This window comes from Corvus hawaiiensis, chromosome 2 (assembly GCF_020740725.1).
Source record: "Corvus hawaiiensis isolate bCorHaw1 chromosome 2, bCorHaw1.pri.cur, whole genome shotgun sequence".
NCBI lineage: Eukaryota > Metazoa > Chordata > Aves > Passeriformes > Corvidae > Corvus > Corvus hawaiiensis.
The window spans coordinates 71,509,398-71,528,451 of NC_063214.1; the positions used below are offsets into that span (position 1 = coordinate 71,509,398).

Consider the following 19,054-nt stretch of genomic DNA (forward strand, 5'->3'; position numbering starts at 1 on the left):
GACAAATTGCCATTGTTTGACATTATTCTCTCCACAGCATGTCAAAAATACTAAAATCCAAACACATTTATTTCCACCACTAAATTCTTATTGTCAGATATGTAGGAAAAGGAAAACAAGAACACACATTACTATTTCAGTATCTCATTCAATGTATCTTAATCAGCACCACTGTGATGGAGACAATTTTTCCCCTTCTCATTGCAAAGAAAAGATTAAAATGCAGCGAGTTGTGATGCTACATGATATTGAGAATTAACACCTCCATGCAAGAGAAATGTCCTTTTTTCCAAGCAAACTTACATCCTTATAACTAATGACCAGAAAGAGGTCATTATGAAACAAGCTGAAGTAGCAAGTCCTGTATATCTGTTTTAAACTTGTTTTATTTGATTGATCATGCTCAACAGAAATGAAGATTATTCTGGTTTTTTGGAAACTGAAAACCTGAGAGTATGAATTTAAACATGTTTCTCCCCATTAGGCACTTTGGAAACTTGTGTCATACTTCTGAAAATACACAAGTCAAAATGGTCTTGTCAAACAGCTTTGAAATTAAATGCCTTGTGCTCCCTCTCTGGAGTAGTATAAATTTAGTCATTATTAGAATTAGTATAATTGTTCACTAAGTGCACTAGGATTAAAAGGTGAAATGAGCGTGGTGACTGCTCTTTCATTCCCAAGAGAACATGCAGCAGCAGAGAAGTCAGGCTTCAAGAGCAGGGATGCTCAGCGGTGTTTTGGAAACCCAAGGGCTGGAAAATGAGTCCAGCAGAGTGGAGCCTCGTGTATTCAGTGTCTGCACCATTGTAGCTCACAGACAGAAGAGATGTCTGTCCTGCTAGGGAGGACAGAGAAATCCCATGGGAAGAACTGCCCTCTGGAGATGCTTACTTGCTCTCTGCTGACTAGTGGAAGACAGGAGCCTTCAGCAAAATGACTGAAATTGAAAAGAATGAATCCAGGCATTTGCAATCTAGTTCCCTGTGGATTATGTCCCATCAGTTAGAACTGGTCCCCAGAAGAGATACCAAGGCTGAAAGAGGAACTGAAGAAAGTGGTTTGAAACAGACAGTGGTTTGGAAACACCAAACCAGGTTTCTGCCAAGTCACCTAGCTTGTGCAGCCCTGGGCCATGCCATGAGGTGAAACAAATCCTGCTGGGCCAGGACATGCACGGAAGCATTTCCTGATCTAAGCTAAACCAGTAACACTCTTGGCTCACTTCTCAGTATAGCCAGAACTGAGGAAATGCTCACCTGAAAATTTCTCACCTAGATCTTTAGGCTGTTTCCATCATTTTACTTAATATACAGCCTACAAGACAAATTTTGGAGACAAGAGGTATCCGTGGTATCCGTTTCTGCTCCACCTGAGATGCAGGAACTCTTGTTTTTAACACACCTTTCCCTCCCAGCAGGGGAACACCAACACACACCACACATTTTCAACACCAGAAATGGGAACCAAGGGTGTCTTTGCCCACATTATAAAGCTATTTGTTATTTTATGCTCACAGTCTAGTTTTTCCTAACTCTGCTCTCAGCTCTTGCTGATCTTTTCAAGATGAAGTTTTTTGGATTTTTTTCACTCCCAATATGAATTAAAAACCAAACAAAGAAAACTCTCAACCAGACAAAAAAAAATCCTCAAACTTTAAAAAACAAAGCAACACTTACAGGAGGATTGTGATCAAAGGATGCATTTAAAAGCTCCCTATGACCTTAAATAATCAGATGAAGTTATCACACCCCAAGTCTTACAATCAACAGCAGTAAGTAATACAAATCATAGATGTTAACGCATTTACTAAACAAAATCATAAAGGGTTACCAATTAACTTTCAGAAGTAGTTTAAAAGGCACTCTACAGAACTGAGTTATGTCAGTAGGTGCTGAAGCAAGCTCTTAAACAGCTTTCACCTACATCCACAATTTACTACCCACAGACCATCCTCACCACCACCTATCTCTTTGTGGAGAAGTGATCCAGGCAACACCAGCAAGATCTACCTTTGCTTTACAATGCTATTTAGTGATTTTATTTAATGACTTGAACTGTGAAAAGAACATTTTAAATATTCCACATTTTTATCACATTTTGTCAATTCTAGACAAACTACTCTCCTGTGAACTGCACTACAATGGGGGCTGCTTTACTCCCCCACACATCACCTCTCATGAAAATTGCTGCCATCCTCTTTTATGCAATCCTCCATTCTTCCTATTTCAAAAAACTGTTTAATAAAAAGGATTTTAATTCAAAAACCAATGCACCTGAAATATTCTACAGCAGCTCCAAGCAGAGCAGAAGTCTGTGCAGACACTGGATACAAACCCTGCACACCACTCCTGAGCCAAAGACCTTTCTCCCAATTATGAACAAAGACTTTTGGGCAACCTTTCTCCGACTATTTGAGAGTACAACCTTATTTATAACATATGATGATCTCTCTATTGATTTTAGAGCAAAGCATGAGATTTTGCAGAAGACCAGGCTTTGACAGGGCAAGTCTAACTCACCCTGTGCCTGCTTTCTATGCCTTTCTGAAGGGTGAGAGTGAAAAAAGACCACAGCTATCTTCAACTAGTAAAATAACACTTCTGAAATATACAGTATATTTTTTATATATAAAACTTAAAAGCAGTGGTTAGAATACCCCATAGATGTTTTACTCCCGATCCACATTGGCAGAAACAAAATACAAAAACAAAACCCTCAAAATCATAACCCAATTTTATTTAAACAAGGTCAGATCACAAGCCAACTGCTAAATATGATTTGCCCATAATCTACATGTATGTGTGTCACCAAAATAGTTAGGAAATGAATGGAATGTAGCGAAGACCCAGGATCCATAAACAAGAAACCATTTAGATTATGAAAGCATCTCTCTGGCAGAAATGAAGAAATGAGCTGTGTAGAACAAATTTTGTACTGCTGTTCATAAGGAAAGCCTAATAAGAACACCAAGGTCTTTCCAGAAGTCATTCCATAACTTTGCAAAGGCAAAGGGAACAGGAAGGAGCTCATATGCAAACTCACAAAGCTGAAATGGTTTGCTGCAAGCCATCTTAAATGCCTTTTTCTCCTTGGAAAATACCAGTGTTGGAAATTACCCCAGCAATTTTTCAGCCACGGGCATCAGCTCCAAATTCGCCTCACCCCACTCACAGCAGGGCTGAGCCTACAGTGAGCAAACCTGGGAGGCTACAGCGCTCACCATGCACAGCCCTCCAGCACCCAGTGGGAAAAGGCAGGAGCAAAAGACAGCACAGTACGTGGCTGCTGATGTAAGGAACAGGAAAAGAAAGAAAATCACTGCGGCTCCTCCCGTTCCTGAGTATAAGATTTGGGGAAAAGCTTTCCTCCCACTCTACAGTCTCAGCGTAACTTTGACATTTTTCAATGACAGCAAGTAAAAGCAGATCTGTCCTATGAATATGACTGAGCTCCAGACAACTGCCTGCTATCTATTTACATTGTGAAATATTCATTAAAAATCAACCACCAATCAACTGTTAAGGGACCCATCTTGATAAATGCTAGACAACAGATGAAACCAAAAGAACTTCACAGTGCCCCTGCCTTGCTGAATGGGACCATCAGTCATTTTTAAGTAGTCATTTGTTACATTATTTTATCCAACAAATTTATAATCATAATGAATTAAGACAAAACATCAAACGGCAGCCTCTTTCCCTGAGAGTAATCTAAACCGAAGAGCACGACAGAAAGATAGATTGATGGCCAGTGCAAAGTAATTCCCTTGAGATTAATATATTTTACCAAGTTGATGTTTCTAGTCATAATTATATTCCAAGAATCCACTGAATGATGGCAGATGAGAAAGACGCCTTAAGAGCAGCCACTTTCTTTCTAGAAAAACTGCATTTTTTTGCAAAACAGAGGGGACAGCTGACAAGAAAAAAACAAACATATCATCACACTGCTACGACTACACTGACTATGCAAATAAAACCATAGAAGATCCTTGAAACTTCCTTCTCAAATACATTAAAAAAAAATCTTTTTTTATCATGACCAGACATTAAAACAATGAAAATGTAAAAAGATGAAGTCCAATGAATCCAAACTCCACACAAAACCAGGGTAGATCCTGAGTCAGATGAGATGACCCAGGGGCTTGCCCATCCTGCAGTGGAGTGTGGGGGTAGAGCCCCAGGCACACAACTCGCACTTTGGGGGTTCTGCACCCTCCCATGCCCTGCTCCGCACAGGAGCCAGAGGAGGTGAGGCAAGGGCACATCAGAGGCTGGGAGACTTCTGAAATGGAGTGGACTTTTGACAGTTCAAGAAACATCCCCTTGAGTCCCTCCCTCTAAACAGCTGAGCTGAAGTTTGCTCTTGGTTGGTTTGGTTCTTTTTTTTAAAGACATGACACACAGAAAATTAGGAGTCATCCTTACACCACTAAACTCAGTGTTGTTCATCACTTTTTCAGCATTAAATAACTTATGACATCATTAAACCTGGTTAACTGAATTGCCCAGTGTTGTTTCTAGAAGCTGTTCATAAAACCACAGTGTGAGTGGTGTGATTGCACCCATGACCACTTGTTAAGTACAACCCAGATCTGTGCTTTTCCAATCTGAACCTCTTTCCCCCTTGTCTTGGGGTAACTTTATGATGTGTATCCCCTATCACTGCTCTATGCCCAGAAATTAGTCTTGTGCCTTTTCTGTGCCTTTAAACTGAGCCTGAGAGGGAGAAGAGGAAAAAAACCGAGCAAACTCTTCAAAGCAGTTGTTCAGGGACACAGACACGCACTCCTCTGCTTCTGCAGCAGCAAGAGCGGAGGAAGCACCCTGCTTGCTTTTCAGCCAGCTTTCAGCTCCTTTTCTCCAGGGGGAGTTAGAGAGTTGAACTTTGTTTTCCTGCAATCAGTTTTTCCCTTCTTCTCTTCTGGACTGCTTCAACACCAGAACACATTGGGAGAATTTTCCACCAATGCCCCAGAGGCGGGCCCACATCAACCCAGCTCTGAGGAGGAGGAGAGAGACCACACCTACAGAAGGACTCTGAAATCTTCCCAGGTTTCCACAGTGAGAGGTTTTATTATTTAGCATTATTACCCTTTTCCTGTGTGTTTGTTAAATAAATAGTTTTTTATCTCTTTCACTTTCCTCTGAGGAAAATTTCTTTTTTCCCGAACCTGGTGGGGGAGGGCTGGTTGTAACCTGCCTTCCATCAGAGGATATTTTCCTCCAAATTTGTCCAAACCGGCACAAACAATTAGTCCCCCTCAGTTTTGCTCTCTGACCTTCTTTTAGTCCTGTTTACTTGGTTTTGAAGTCTTGACTTTATTTTGTTCAGGCCTTTTGAGCTACAGTTTTCCTCTGTCAGTTACCCATTTCCTTGCCAGCTCTTACCCAAGTCTTACCCCCATACACCCCCCATTCAGCCACTGTACACTGAAAAACATAAACTTTAAATATCTGATTCAACAAAGAAACTTCTGGATGCAGCTGTCAGTATTATGGAAAATGCAGAAGCACCATAAGCTGCATGCATTCAATATACACATTTGCTGTCAGGTTTACTATTGCATATTTCTTTTTTCTGCTAGATATTCATCTAACCTCATTTTACGAGACAGAAAAAATTATGTTCCTTTTTCCTTCATTAGTTGCATATATGCTTAGATGTCATTTATGCAACACCGTGTTTATATATATTTTGAGGCAGACCAAGGAAGACCTTAAATATACCAATATAACATAGAGACAATGCAACACAAGTCGTTTACACTGCCAACAATACACCAACATTTTCATGCTAGCAATGAAAATCTTTCAAAACTAGATTAGCAGAGGAGCAATAAAACAAAAAGCTAAGGCAGGGTGCTGGCTGAAATCCAATCTCTTCCCTATGGGAGCCAGAACTTTATCAACTGATCTTAACAATGACCACAGAGAAGCCTTCTCCACCTCTATTGCTTAAGCTTTCTGGAATCATTTCTTCCCAGAAAAGGAAGTTTTAGCCTCGAACTTTGAATTCCTCCAATGTAACCACATTTTTTTTCTTATTCAGTGATATGATTTAATCACGGTACTTTCCTAATATAAAAGATTAACAGCTGGATTCAGAGTCCTACATTTGCAAAGGCTGCCAAACAGAAAACATGTGAACAAATAACTCAGTACCCTCTTCCTTATCTGCACATATTTTAAGCAGCTTCCCCACAATTACTGATGTCATCAGAAGGGCATGAGAGAGTAGAACTATGACTTGACAAGAAAGAGGTCGCCCTGTTCTCCAGTTCTTCCCTCCTTATTCCACCACTCTGTGTTGAACCAGGAAAGCAAAAGCAGAGAGAGGAACAGAGATACAGAGCTAACAGAGATACAGCTCTCATGCAATTACAGTCTTTCCCGAGAAACCTGCAAAAAGATCTAATTCTTTCAAGAGTCTTTTGCTTTTGCTTGATCTGGAAGCCGTCCCTCCTCTGCACAGACTCTGGGTTTGACAGCCCCTCTCAAGAAATATATCCTTAACTTTTTCTGCCCTGGTCTCACTTCCCAAACCAAATACCTAAGACATAGCCTGTCCCAGTTACTCCTCAATCCAACACAAAACATTACCACACAGAGTAGTCCACTGTAACATAATGACATCCAGAGATGGCTTACAGATAATTAGTTTGGTATTTTTACCCTCTCACACTTTCTGTCAGTGAAGTGCCTCCCTGAGTTTGTACACACAGGATTTTATTACTGCACTTCCAAGGTTTGGACAGTATCAGTTTTTTACTCTGCTATTCATAGCCAAGAGATCTGAGCAGAGAAGCATTTGCTCTGGCACGACACTGGCCCAAACCGAGCTATCAGACATCAGTATGGGCAGCAGCCGCTGACTTGTCAGCAATCAAACCAGAGGGAAATTACTCAAGATTTTGTGCTCTGGTTTTAGCAGGCAACAACTGCTGCCTCATGTGGGCACATGGGCCCCTGACCCCATGGAAAAAATTGTGTACATTACTGCACAGCTACTAATACCACTTTGTCTCTACTGGGGTTTAAATTTGGCTCTGGGAGGCTGGAGGTGTTTTCTGGGACCTGCAGTATATAAAGCAGATGTTTTATGGATGCTTCTGGAGATTGTTTTGATGGCTGTTATTTCAGGAGACAAAATTCAAGGACACAGATGATTCCCTCAGATCTCATGCTGCTTGGGAATTTGGAGGTAGCTGGAGTCAGCATGTCCACTACCTGTTGTGAACACTAAAGATGTTTACCCAAGAAGGAATTACACTCTTCTGTACCCGGGTCAGTAGTCCATAAACTGTAAAACTTCTGAACTACTAAAAGATTGATAAAACCAAATTATCACTGAGAAAAATAAGACTCTGTCCTCTTGAACTACTTTCCTAAGTTAACAGAACAGTACACTTGCATTTCTTGTACTGAACTAATACTGTGCTTTTGATTAAAAAAAAAAACCCTGCAGTTTTTGCTGGTTATTTGTTTCCACCCCTGACTGGTATTCAGGGGTTGACAGAATCTCTCAAGGAAACAAGCTTTCCACAATAACACATTCCTCCTTGATTATTAGAGTTTTCAGAATGCTTTATTTAGCCAAGCTGCTGTGCAGCATCCCCCAGATCGTGCCCTGCATCCCACTGTACCACACCCTACATTTGTCAATATAATTCACTTGCTCTGGTGTAAACCCACAAGCAGCATCAGCTGCATTTGAACAGGCTTGGTAGGATTTGGTCATTGTAACATCCCAGAAAAAGCTTATCCTTCAGAGTCACCAATAACTCAGATTGGCAGAGGTCAAGGCTTGGTGAATTAAAGCAGTAGCCAGTCACAGAGGTGCACCAATAGCTTCTCCTTTTTTAACTATCACAAGAAATAAACTGTGTAAAACAACCTTCCCTCTATCACAAGAAAACAAAGCACCAAGGTAACTTTCAAAGATCATCTCCTGTTTGACTTCTTAAACAGCACCTGTCAATGTGGCATCTGAGTGCCACTCCACAACACATTAAGTGCCATAGCCAGTAGCTCTAATGGAAGACAACACCCCTCTAATGCTCCCTTCATCCTCGCATGGAAGAATGATGAACACCACTAGGTGTGAGCCCATTCAAACACCTGGACTCAAAGGAATTACCTATTTCCTTAACATACTACTGAGTTTTCTGCTGAACACCCAGGTATTGTCATAAAATGTTGCATTAAGCTACAGCTGTTAAGCTACAGTATTCCCCTGCCTCTAAGACAATACAGCATACAAAGCTCAGGCCAGTTATTTAAGTTATTCTGGTTTATAACACAAAATAAATTTTTGATAACGGCATTAATACATATAATACATATGGCTGTAAAAATGTCAACCAACTTTTATGGCTTTCCTCTTCATATGAATATTCAGTCATCCATTTGTCCGTAGATCCACTTCAATCCTAAAAAGAAAATATTAAATCATTTAATTTGTGTATTTTCTGAGAACTTTAATAATTTCTCAAATATGTTGTGTATGTAAATACAATAAAATCTAACCACAGACATCTGTTCCATAGTAAAACAGAGGTCAGAAGAACAGTAAGTTTTATAATCACTTCAAACAAAAATGGATAAATAAGACAAAAAAGTATATTGGAGAAAGCCTTATGTTTCCTCTTAACTAATGATTTTAGTCAAATCTGTGTTTTTAACTTCTGAGCTGCTATTTCAGTTCACTAAGTCCCAACTGCTTTAATGAGTCTTCTGAGCCCATTATGCACCAGTACCCTGCATTTGTACAGGTAAACCTTTCAGCAGCTACAGATGGCGAACATTCTTTACCAGTATTTCAAACTGTATTTCCCAGAAATACTATGCACGATCTCAACAGTTACACATAAAAAACTGTCCAAGACCACTACAAAATCTGAGTATGTATTTCTTTCAAGGTTTCCTACAGATACATGATTTGTTTGATTCTGAGGGCCACAAAGAAGAACAGAGGGCTGGAGCATCTCTCCTGTGAAGAGGGGCTCAAAGAGTTGGGATTGTTCAGCCTGGAAAAGAGAAGGCTCTGGGGAGACCTTACAGCACCTTCCAGTACCTAAAGGGGCTACAAGAGAGCTGGAATAGGAATTTTTACATGGGCACATACCATAGGACAAGGTTTCAAACTAAATGAGATGTAGATTAGATGTTAGGAAGAAGTCCTTTACTGTGAGGGTGGGAAGGCACTGGCACAGGCTGCCCAGAGAAGTTGTGGATGCTTCACCCCTAAAAGTGTTCAAGGCCAGGTTGGATGAGGTTTTGAGCAACCTGACCTACTCGGTGGCATCCCTGTCCATGGCAGGGAACTTGGAACTAGATGATCAGAAAGCCCCTTCCAACTCAAAACATTCTATGATTCTGTGTTAATCTATAAAAGTAAAAAGCATATAGAGATTTAAATATTATATTATGTTTTGCGAGGCTCCTTCAGGTTTAAGAAAATAAACAATCCCAGTAGTCCAACTTTTTAAAAAAGCCTTGGGGGAGAAAAAAAAATCTTCAGATGTCCAGAACTTAAATAACAGACAGGATGCCTTAAACCCCTTGCTAGAATATGTGCATGTATCTGGGAGCAAATGCTACTTACATATGTCTCTCAATAATGGAAATGGTGTGAAGTCAAGAATCTAAATCTGCTGTCAGAGTTATTATAAACAATCTGCTGTTATTTTTCTACCATTCAAAATAAAGTCATCCTTCAAATAGCAGTAAAGCATCACCTGCCTGATTTGAAACCATATTCAAGTATTTCAATACTGCTGTGTATATGACAACATGACAGGTTTCCAAATACTACACAAACTTTTACAGTGAAAAGATGACAAGAAGCTCCCTTAAGAACATAAAAATAGTCCATTCATATAGTGTGCTACTATGATACTGATTAAACATCATGCACTTAAATTTTATTTCTAAGAAAATATTACATTTAATAGAAGAAAGTAAGTTTCAAATATTTGTATGAATTATAAAAAGCTGTAAAATCACCACAAACACTGACCTAACTAAATGTAACTAAATACCATAGCCTGTAAGCATGTTGTAGACCACCTGTCTTCTCTTGTGCATCTTGCAGACTCTCTTTCCCTTTTGTTATTTAACCTCCCTTGGCATTATTTGAATTACTTCAAAATCTCATGTAGCTGATTCCATTTTTTTTTTTTTTCCTTTTAAAACTGCACACTTGAAGAACCACCTCTGAGTTTCCAGCTCCTCTTTTCTCTGTGCTCTTGTCCAAAAATGGGACAACTGGACCCCAGTTTCCATATCCTGGACTTACATGATGTGGTCATCTAACCTGAACAGGAAATGACTTAGTTATTCAGATTTTTTAAATTAAATGCAATGTATCCAAAAGCTTCATGGAATCTCCATGAGAGGAAGACAGTTTAACCTGTAATTGTTTCCAGTTCTCCAGGTTTTCTCATCATTACTCTTCTCTACATGCACACAGACACACATGGTCCTACAACACAACTCAGCTTCAAGTTACACACCAACGCTGGAGTCCTATTATGTTACGGTGGCTATGGTGACACAGCAAACACGGGTCTGTGTTTCAGAACTAACAAACCACTATCCAACCAGCCACAGCTGCAGCTGCTTTGCATTATTAAATCATGTCCAACAGTCCTCCTAATGGAAAAGCTACTTCTTTAGCAATGACAAGTAACTGGATTTGCTTATTAATTTTCTTCGGGTCTGCACTAAATTGCCCACATCCTTGCACCACTGGGGTGCTCTCCTCTACAGAAGGGTTTCTATTTTAGGCTGCTTTTGAGAAGATTAAGAGCAAACCATTCCTCTGAAAATGATATTTAACTAGTAACTTTGCAAATCTTTGGCCTGATTTTCGAAAGTGCTGAAAAGCTTTGACTTCATATGAAAGGACTTTGAAATGCATATGAAAAAAGGGGCCATCCATTCTGCCAGATATGTCACCACCACAAAACTCGCTTTGGACTTTGGTTTTCAGTCTCTTATAGTGAAATGTTAGTTTCTACTACCAAGAATAGGAAATCAGACATTGAAGTCCAAGTAGAAACATCTTCCATTTGCATCAAGCAGGTTTTACAGCAGAAGAAAATCTACCCAACGAGACAACTTCAAAATATTTACAATTTGAAACCTTAAAGGCAAAAAGGCTCTTTAAGTAATCACAGAGCAAAGCACAAACCACCATTTTCAACCAAAAGAATGAAATTTAAGTAGCAAACACAGAATTATGTCCTCTTCTACCCAAAGCCTAACTATCACCTTAAAATAGCATTTTCAGACCCCAGCAGTTCATAAAGCTTATGAATGCCACCAAACATTAGATTTCTTTTTCTACACCAAGAGAAAATCAAATAAATTTGGTTACACCTAGACTATTTTAAAAACCTGTCTTGATCAGATTAAATGTCCTGGTCATCCCACCCTGACCAGCATGGCCACCCACTGGTGAAGCTGACCAAGACTCCTGGACCACATTAAGGAGCATGGGAAGTTTCAGAACAATCATGCTGAGCATATTTCAGGAAAAACAGAAGTCCCTATGGGTGTAGAGGTACTCATATCTCTACAAATAGAACACTTTTGAACATATAAACCCACATTAGTTCATTTAAAAAACAAGTCCACACTAGTATCACTTTTACTATCTTTTACATAGTGATAATTTTAAAGGAAATCCATATTAATACAGTAACAAATTACTCCTTGTGCTACTTTTACCCTTTTCTAATTCAGATAGGTATGGGAACATACATTTGGAAAAGACCAACTCATTTGCAAAGTTAAGTCATTTGCTGAATTAGTATTTATTAACTTTTCCCTCTCCAAAAAAAATTCCTTATTTGGGCATAACTGTACTAGTCACATTCTTACACCATCTACTTTATTTTTAAAGTATGCACTTTTCTTCTTGAAAGCTCTTAGATCTGTATTTTGACTTCTGCAACCCCTTTCAAAGGCCCTGAATCACACCAGATTTCCCAAAAACAGCATGACTTCTCCCAAACTCATCAAGACCTTACCCTGGCCATCAGGTAAGGCAGGATCCCTGAAAGCTCAGTTTCAGCACCATTCAGAGATGAAGGAACACAGGTTATCCACAACCCAGTGTTAAGAATAGCCACCCTTATAATAATAGTAGCCACATACTTGTCGTTTTTTCATAAGTTTCTGACTCTTACAGGGAAATTCGTAAGCCCCATAAAGCGGACATTTTCCAGAAGCTACAGATAAAATATACATTAACCACAAGCTACAGATCCACAACAGTCCTTGACATTTAAAACTTGTAAGGGACAGGAGATGCTGGCATACAGTTCAGCACTGTACAGAGCATAATATCCCGAAGTCTTCCTCAACCGCACTTCAAGTGTCTGCCTTTCCTGACTTGGGTCCCCAGGATCTTTGTAAACTGAGTGCTGTACCACTGTAACTGAAACTAGCCAGTACACTTTGCCACAAAGTTATCTGCAAAAAAAATTCATTTTAAGTCCCAACATAAGGCACTGTCCCACCAGCAGTCACTACAAGCTGCAAGACAAACCAATACAGCCTAAAATTCATCCAGTTTAGGTAAATGCAGACCTCACAAGACCAAAGGATCACTTGCTATGCACCCTAACAACTGCGATCATAAGGGTTATTCTGTCTCCAGCTAAAGTTTTTGCTAATCTTTGATTGTGACTGCTGTTCAAACAAGGCACAGTTATTTACTTTAGGCTGCCAGCCCCCACGCCAACATCTGTGTTGCTCTGCTGTAACATCATAACGAAAATACCTAAAGTTGCACAAAATATTTCTGAAAATTACCTTAATGCTTCAACTTCTGGTTTTCACAGATACTTTAATAAAAGTAAAGAGAAGCAGGAGGCAGAGAGCGGGATGCTTGTTGCTAGGTGATACCTAGCTCTCTTGAACTCCTACAGACTGAAATATTTATCCAGACTCCCACAAAGAATGACATCTAGCACAGAGAAGAGGCACACACATGTACTAAAGCACATTAGGATTCAAAGTAAGAAGCAGCAGCTCTGCCACCTGCCTTGGTCCCTAGGGCACCTAAGATGAGGAGACTGCAGTCTGGGATGGGGGTGATGCAGCTCCTCCTGAACATCTACCCAAATTTTCGCTGAGCCTTTATGGGGCAATGCTTTCAATACATTCATGCCAAACCAGAATGATCTCAATGCCATTACAATCATAGCAGTGCAAGTAAATACATCCTTGGCTACCTGACCATATAGCTGTGCTGTTTTTCTGATGCCTGAGGTACTTTTCCCCAAACCCTCTACTCTGACAACAGGTTTCCACAGAAAAAAGCATACACTTGGCCAAACGTGGATGAACAATTAATCAACCAAACACACAACCTTCGCGCCACGTTCATTCTGCTCCTCACTTTAAAAGGTTTATTCCAAGACTAAACTTTTGAGAAGTGCTTACACAGTCCTTCAGTAGAGGCTTAGAGGAATAAACATTATTCTTTACAGAGTCTTTTATTTGACATTAATGAATTATTCTGAACTGAACAGCTTCAAAGATAAGTCCCAGACCTTCTGAGTCTTCAAGATGAATTTCAAGAACAATTTGTTCTCCCTAGAACTTAAGTACCTGGTTTGACAACTATTAGATAAAGTTTCAGAGAAAGATTATGTCTTTCAGTAACACTTTAAAAGCCTTGCTACTGCATCAATGTACAAAAATGAAATTAGAAAGTGTATGTGCACACTGATAATACTGTAAAGGTAGAAAAGGACTTAGTTAAACTCTGGAGAAGTAGTGGAGAATGACTGGATTTAGGTAATAATCAGTGGTCAACCTAGAACAGTGCAATAAATTGCAGGAGGCAGAGCAAAACACAGCCAAATACTACACCCTCCTTGACTTCTTATTCTAAAAGTAGTAAACTTCACCACTCAGTTGTTTGAATTGATAGCTCTGAAGCCCTGATACTCCCTTCACAATTCTAGCTTTAACAGAATGACGTTGTTTTTCGTTAGATCCAAATGAAACAAATAATGATAAACACGGTCACCCATCACTTTGGGCAGCTTCTCTGACATACAGAAATGCTCATGTTACAGTGCAGCACGAAGTGTGTCAGTTCACCACCTTATCCTCACACACAGTTCAAACTCGGTTAGACTTAAAATTTTATTTACCAGCATGTGCACAATGGCAAAGGACTTGATGAGCCTTTTCTTGCTACAAAAATTATAGCTTTTATTTTTATATATACATATATGCACGCACACACACACACAAGCCCCATATGTATGTGTTAATATAAAAACATGCCCATATTCAGTCACAAATTTTTTGGCGACTTTTTTTTTTTGTAATTGTCTGAAAGAATGTACAGAAAGCATACTTTCTAACATATCATTCAAAACAATACACATTTTAAAGCTTGGCTGAAAAGCCTAACTACATTTCTGAATTCACAAAGAACTGCAATTAATTTTAAAAAGTCATCTTTTCTCCTTCAGACTTTATTTTTCCCCTTTCTTCAGCAAAACAGTATCTATTACTCTCCATATATGGATTATTCAAGATTTGGACTCATAAGAGCTTATGAGAATCTAAAATAATATTTAAATATTTAAAACTTGTTATTCCTAATTTCAGATTGGGATTATGTACGTTCTGTTTCTACATTTTTGTTTGGACTTCAGATGAAACAAATGTGATTAGCTGTATTAAAAATGAAGTCAAATTTTAAATGAAAAGGAAGGTAAACCACAGGAAAACTGCTTGTGCTTCAAGTAGGATAAGAGGGAAGAGACTTGCCAGTAGTTCTTCTGTATCTCCACAGCAGGGGAATGGATAAAGACCAACCCCTAAAGCAAGAGAGTTCCATTGAGACTAGACTGACACTATAAATGTTGCACAGGAAAGGTCCTAACTTTATGGGTTTCCTACTCTTATTTTGCCCTGATAATACAGATTAGCCTTACCAGATACTATCACCCACTCTCCCACTTCTGGTTTAATGTTTTTACTCAAACTAGGTTTATGCTCAGTCTGGGATTGAGCCAGCTTTACCTGAGGTACAGGCAGCAGTACTTATTCTCTATTCTCAAACTTGTAATATAATCTTTTAAATTCTAACCCATTCAAAAATGAAACGAGAATTTTATCTTCTGCTAGGATGCTGCTGAATCCCAGAGACCACCAGAAGAACAAGTAATCCTCACACTTGTAGGCACTTATAAATGAAATAACCAGATCTTAAGAATCAGTTTATTTAGGAATACAATTTCTGTGTGGACCATGTCTCTGTTGTTTCTCAGTGTGATGGCAACCTCCTGATTACCTGATCTGAGTGAAAGTGGATGAACACCGAAGGCCTCATGCTACAAGTCCAAAGGAAGGAGGACAAATTCACTGCACACCTGTGTCAAAATCTGCTCTTTGGTCAAGCCAGCTGTAGTGAGAAGAGCTATCAGTGGTTTAGCCCACAATAAAGTCTGAAACACGTGAATTTCTGAAACAGAGTAATGCTGCCTCAGATGGAAAATACTACCCTTATGTGGCTCAAAAATTTTTAAAGTGTATCCTCACAGCTGACTTCAGAGGGAACACCAGGACAATGGAAAAATCAGAGCAGGAATAAAAAAATTTAACACTGTTTGTATGTAGTAGCTTATATAAACACTGGCATGTCTTCCCTTTTTACACTGCACAAGATGTTGTAAAAAAGTTAGAGAACAGCACTAACCACCATCCCTCTGTGGACAAAATACCATGCAGTTCTCCCTTCACCACAGTTTCAAGCACTCTGAGCCAATGTTCACAGCAAAGCCACTTAAAGAATAAGCAGAAACAGATAAGTTGTGCCCATTAAGGTTCCTTTAAAAGAGGGAACAAAATAGTTCCCACAAGCAGCAGAAAAAAGCTAAACAAGCTGCAGGTTTATACATCACCAGAAGGTGGTTGTAAAATCAGCATTCATGTTGCTGAGGCTGGCATAGGCAGCAAGAGCCAATGCCTCGTTCCACCAAACACCAAGCTGGATATAGTCACTTTAGAAGTGCCCACGTATGCAAGTTCTACCTCACTGCATCAATCAGTGCAACATAACTTAGCAAAAACCCAAACTGCTTAAACAAATCTATTCTGATCCTCTAAAACAGAGGTGGCAATAGTTATGAGGTGGCCTTGACCTCTCCAGCTATAGCCACAGCACCTAAGAGAGGACAGGCTTCCACAATTTACCCTAAAGTTGGGGAAAAAAAGAGCAAAGAAAACCAAGCAAATGCTATTCCAAGTTGTGGTACACACTGAAGAAACCCAACTTCCAGGTTCAGAGTTATGCTTCCAAAAAAAAGTCATAAGCTGAATGCATCCTGCTCTACATAGTGGATAATAATGTTCAGCTCCTATTCCTGCCTTTGCACAACCCACAACAACTTCCAACACTGCACTTTTGAAAACTAGGGCCCCTTCTTTTGCTTTCCATTAGAAATGTATCAATAAAATGCTTTTTCAAGAAAAAAGCATGGTATCTACAGCATTGTATCTATCTATGTGACTGTGTAGTTACATAATCAGGCTCTGAACGAGGGGCACTACATGCCACCAGCGACGCTATTATTCAATTTAAGGAGCCTATTTGGCTGGCATCCTACAAATGTGGGTGACGAGTGTCTATTTTAATAAGAAAGTACACTCTCTAAAATTGATCAATTGACCACAAGTGTTTCAATTAATAATTTTTAATGTCTTTTCTCCTGGCCTGCCCTTCCTTAAAAGTGCAGGCTGGCATTATTACTAATAATCATCTCTCAGCATATTGAAGGTAAAAGGTTGAGAAAAGGGAGAAATCCCAAAATCTGTCAATACAACACTCCCATCAGGCACTGACCAGCTTAAAACAGCTTCGCTACCAGATTCAGCAGCTACAAATCCTTCAGTAACAATCTGAAATCCAGAGAAAATCACTGAAGCATACTCATGCTCTTGATGCCTTCAGAAGGAATGAGGAGAATAAAATTTATCTCTGTACTGTTCCTGGAGAATTTCCACTGAAAACTCTCCATCCCAGCTTTTCAAGCTTCCCAACACATGGTAAAGCTCAACAAAAGCCACCATTAACCTTAGGAAATGGTACATGGGTCCAGAGACCCACCCAACACATACCCGGTCATATTCCATCAGCCTCCTAGGCCTTGTCATTTCTCTCCTTGTTTGAACAGCCCTCATATTTTTGACAGGACACACAAATGCTCTGATTATTCTCCTGTCCTTGCTTAGACAGAAATATACTTGCTTCTCTCCTTTGGAGAAGGGGTTGGTTGGGAAATAATTTCATGCAGTATTCCAGGGGAACATTAGTCTGCAAATCTACTACATACTTAAGTCCAAAATCCAGAAGTAGCTTGATTTCCAAAGGTAATTTGTACTTTCCAGTCTCCTACTGAGATGACTGCAGCAGCCTGCAGGACTTGCCATCTGCATGCAGCAACCCAGTGACATTTCATTCTGCAGACCAACATGGGCAAACAACCCTCTTAATTGTGGCTTGGCAATGGTTCACATTCGCAGCCCAGAAACCATAACCTGAAGAGCAACTTTAGCAGGTGAAGTTCTTGCCAACTGGCAGGTTCATCTCACCTACCGACGGACACCTACACCTGTGCTAGCTGCCCTTCATGGCTCTGCACCTGAAGGGCAGAAAGTGGCAGCGTAAGGGCCTGCGTCACTGTCACCACAGCCAGTCCAGCAACTGCTTTTGACCAAAAACCATTTTAAATAAAACAGTACTTAGTTGTCTGTCAAGTGAAGGGTACCGTAAGTTTTAAGAGCTTTGGTTTTTTTAAACTAGTCTTGGGTTCCTTTGTTTTCATGATCACTCTAAATTTTAAGACTTAAGAAGTCACCATTTCAATGGAGCCAGGGAGGACTTGGAAAAGCATCCCATTTTTACAAGAGCTTAGAGGGGAAAAAAGGAAAAACAGAAAAGTAACATGAGCTGGTTAAATACTACTGTCAAGCAAGAATTGGTGTCACCAGCCATGCTAAGCTTCCTACACTCCAAAGTCCTTCAGTTGTATAGACATCACCGTAAAAAAAATTACTACGAAAATCAGGAACTGAGAATGGTAAGAAAGTCACATCACCTGATATACTAAATGAGAGACAAAAACACTGCAGTGAAAAAATCCTGTATTTCATGGGGAAACACACAATTGTAAAGACCAAGGTTTTTTTACTAACTTGGCCAGGCTGATCCCATACTTTGTGTCACCCCAGTGAAATGAATCGACCCCAAGGTTATGCTCCTAATACTCCCACTACCAGAGCAGAAAGTGGACTCATTTTATTTCATTATCTTTCAGGGAAGAGAATGCAACAAGTTAATTAAACACCATTAATCACAAGAGATATGAAAAGCAGAGGCAATACCACTGAGGAGAAACATTTTCTTTTTCTTCCCCCTCAGTATTCCAGGTGTAACCAAAACAATGTGACAATATGGATGCTGGATGGAATTAAGCATACCTTTGGCAAAACTCAAAGACTTCTACCCAAGACACCCAAAAAGCTATCCTTTCCTAAGCACCATGATCCATAACCCCTACAAACTCTCCCGACTCAGAACACCATGAATTACATGAACAACTAGACCTACCACTTCCCTAAAGATTAAATTCAACAACTCCTTGACAATCAAAGCTTTTGTTTTTCTATCAGTTCCCTTTGATTACTTTTTTGACTTGCAGGTAACACCTGACATGGTACATGACTTTAAATGCCTAAAGCAGTTCAGCTGGCAATAGGAGACATGTTAGCTGAAGATGCACTGGGGCTATACCCATTCTCTGGTTATTGCCAGGAATACAACTACCTGGTATTTTGAAATTATGAGAAAGCTCCTAAATTAGATTAACTATTGAAAAATATCTCTGGAATTTGATTATGTAAGAGATAGCAAACAGATCTTCTGCTATTATACCGATTTCAAACAGTTGCCCATCATCTACTGTCAGTGTCTCGGAGTTCGCCCAGCCTTTTCCACCAACTACTCCCTTTGG

General features: G+C 39.6%; 1 protein-coding gene across 6 annotated transcripts in view; it reads right to left on the reverse strand.

Moving 5' to 3' along the window:
- KLF12 (Kruppel like factor 12) overlaps positions 1-19,054 on the reverse strand; it is a 238,223-nt gene that overhangs the window by 165,506 nt on the left and 53,663 nt on the right. For all 6 annotated transcript variants that reach the window (XM_048295582.1, XM_048295581.1, XM_048295577.1 and 3 more), the window contains exon 2: positions 8,371-8,434. In XM_048295582.1, coding sequence (XP_048151539.1) covers positions 8,371-8,391 — 21 coding nt within the window. In that variant the 5' untranslated portion in view covers positions 8,392-8,434. The remainder of the gene's footprint in view (positions 1-8,370; positions 8,435-19,054) is intronic.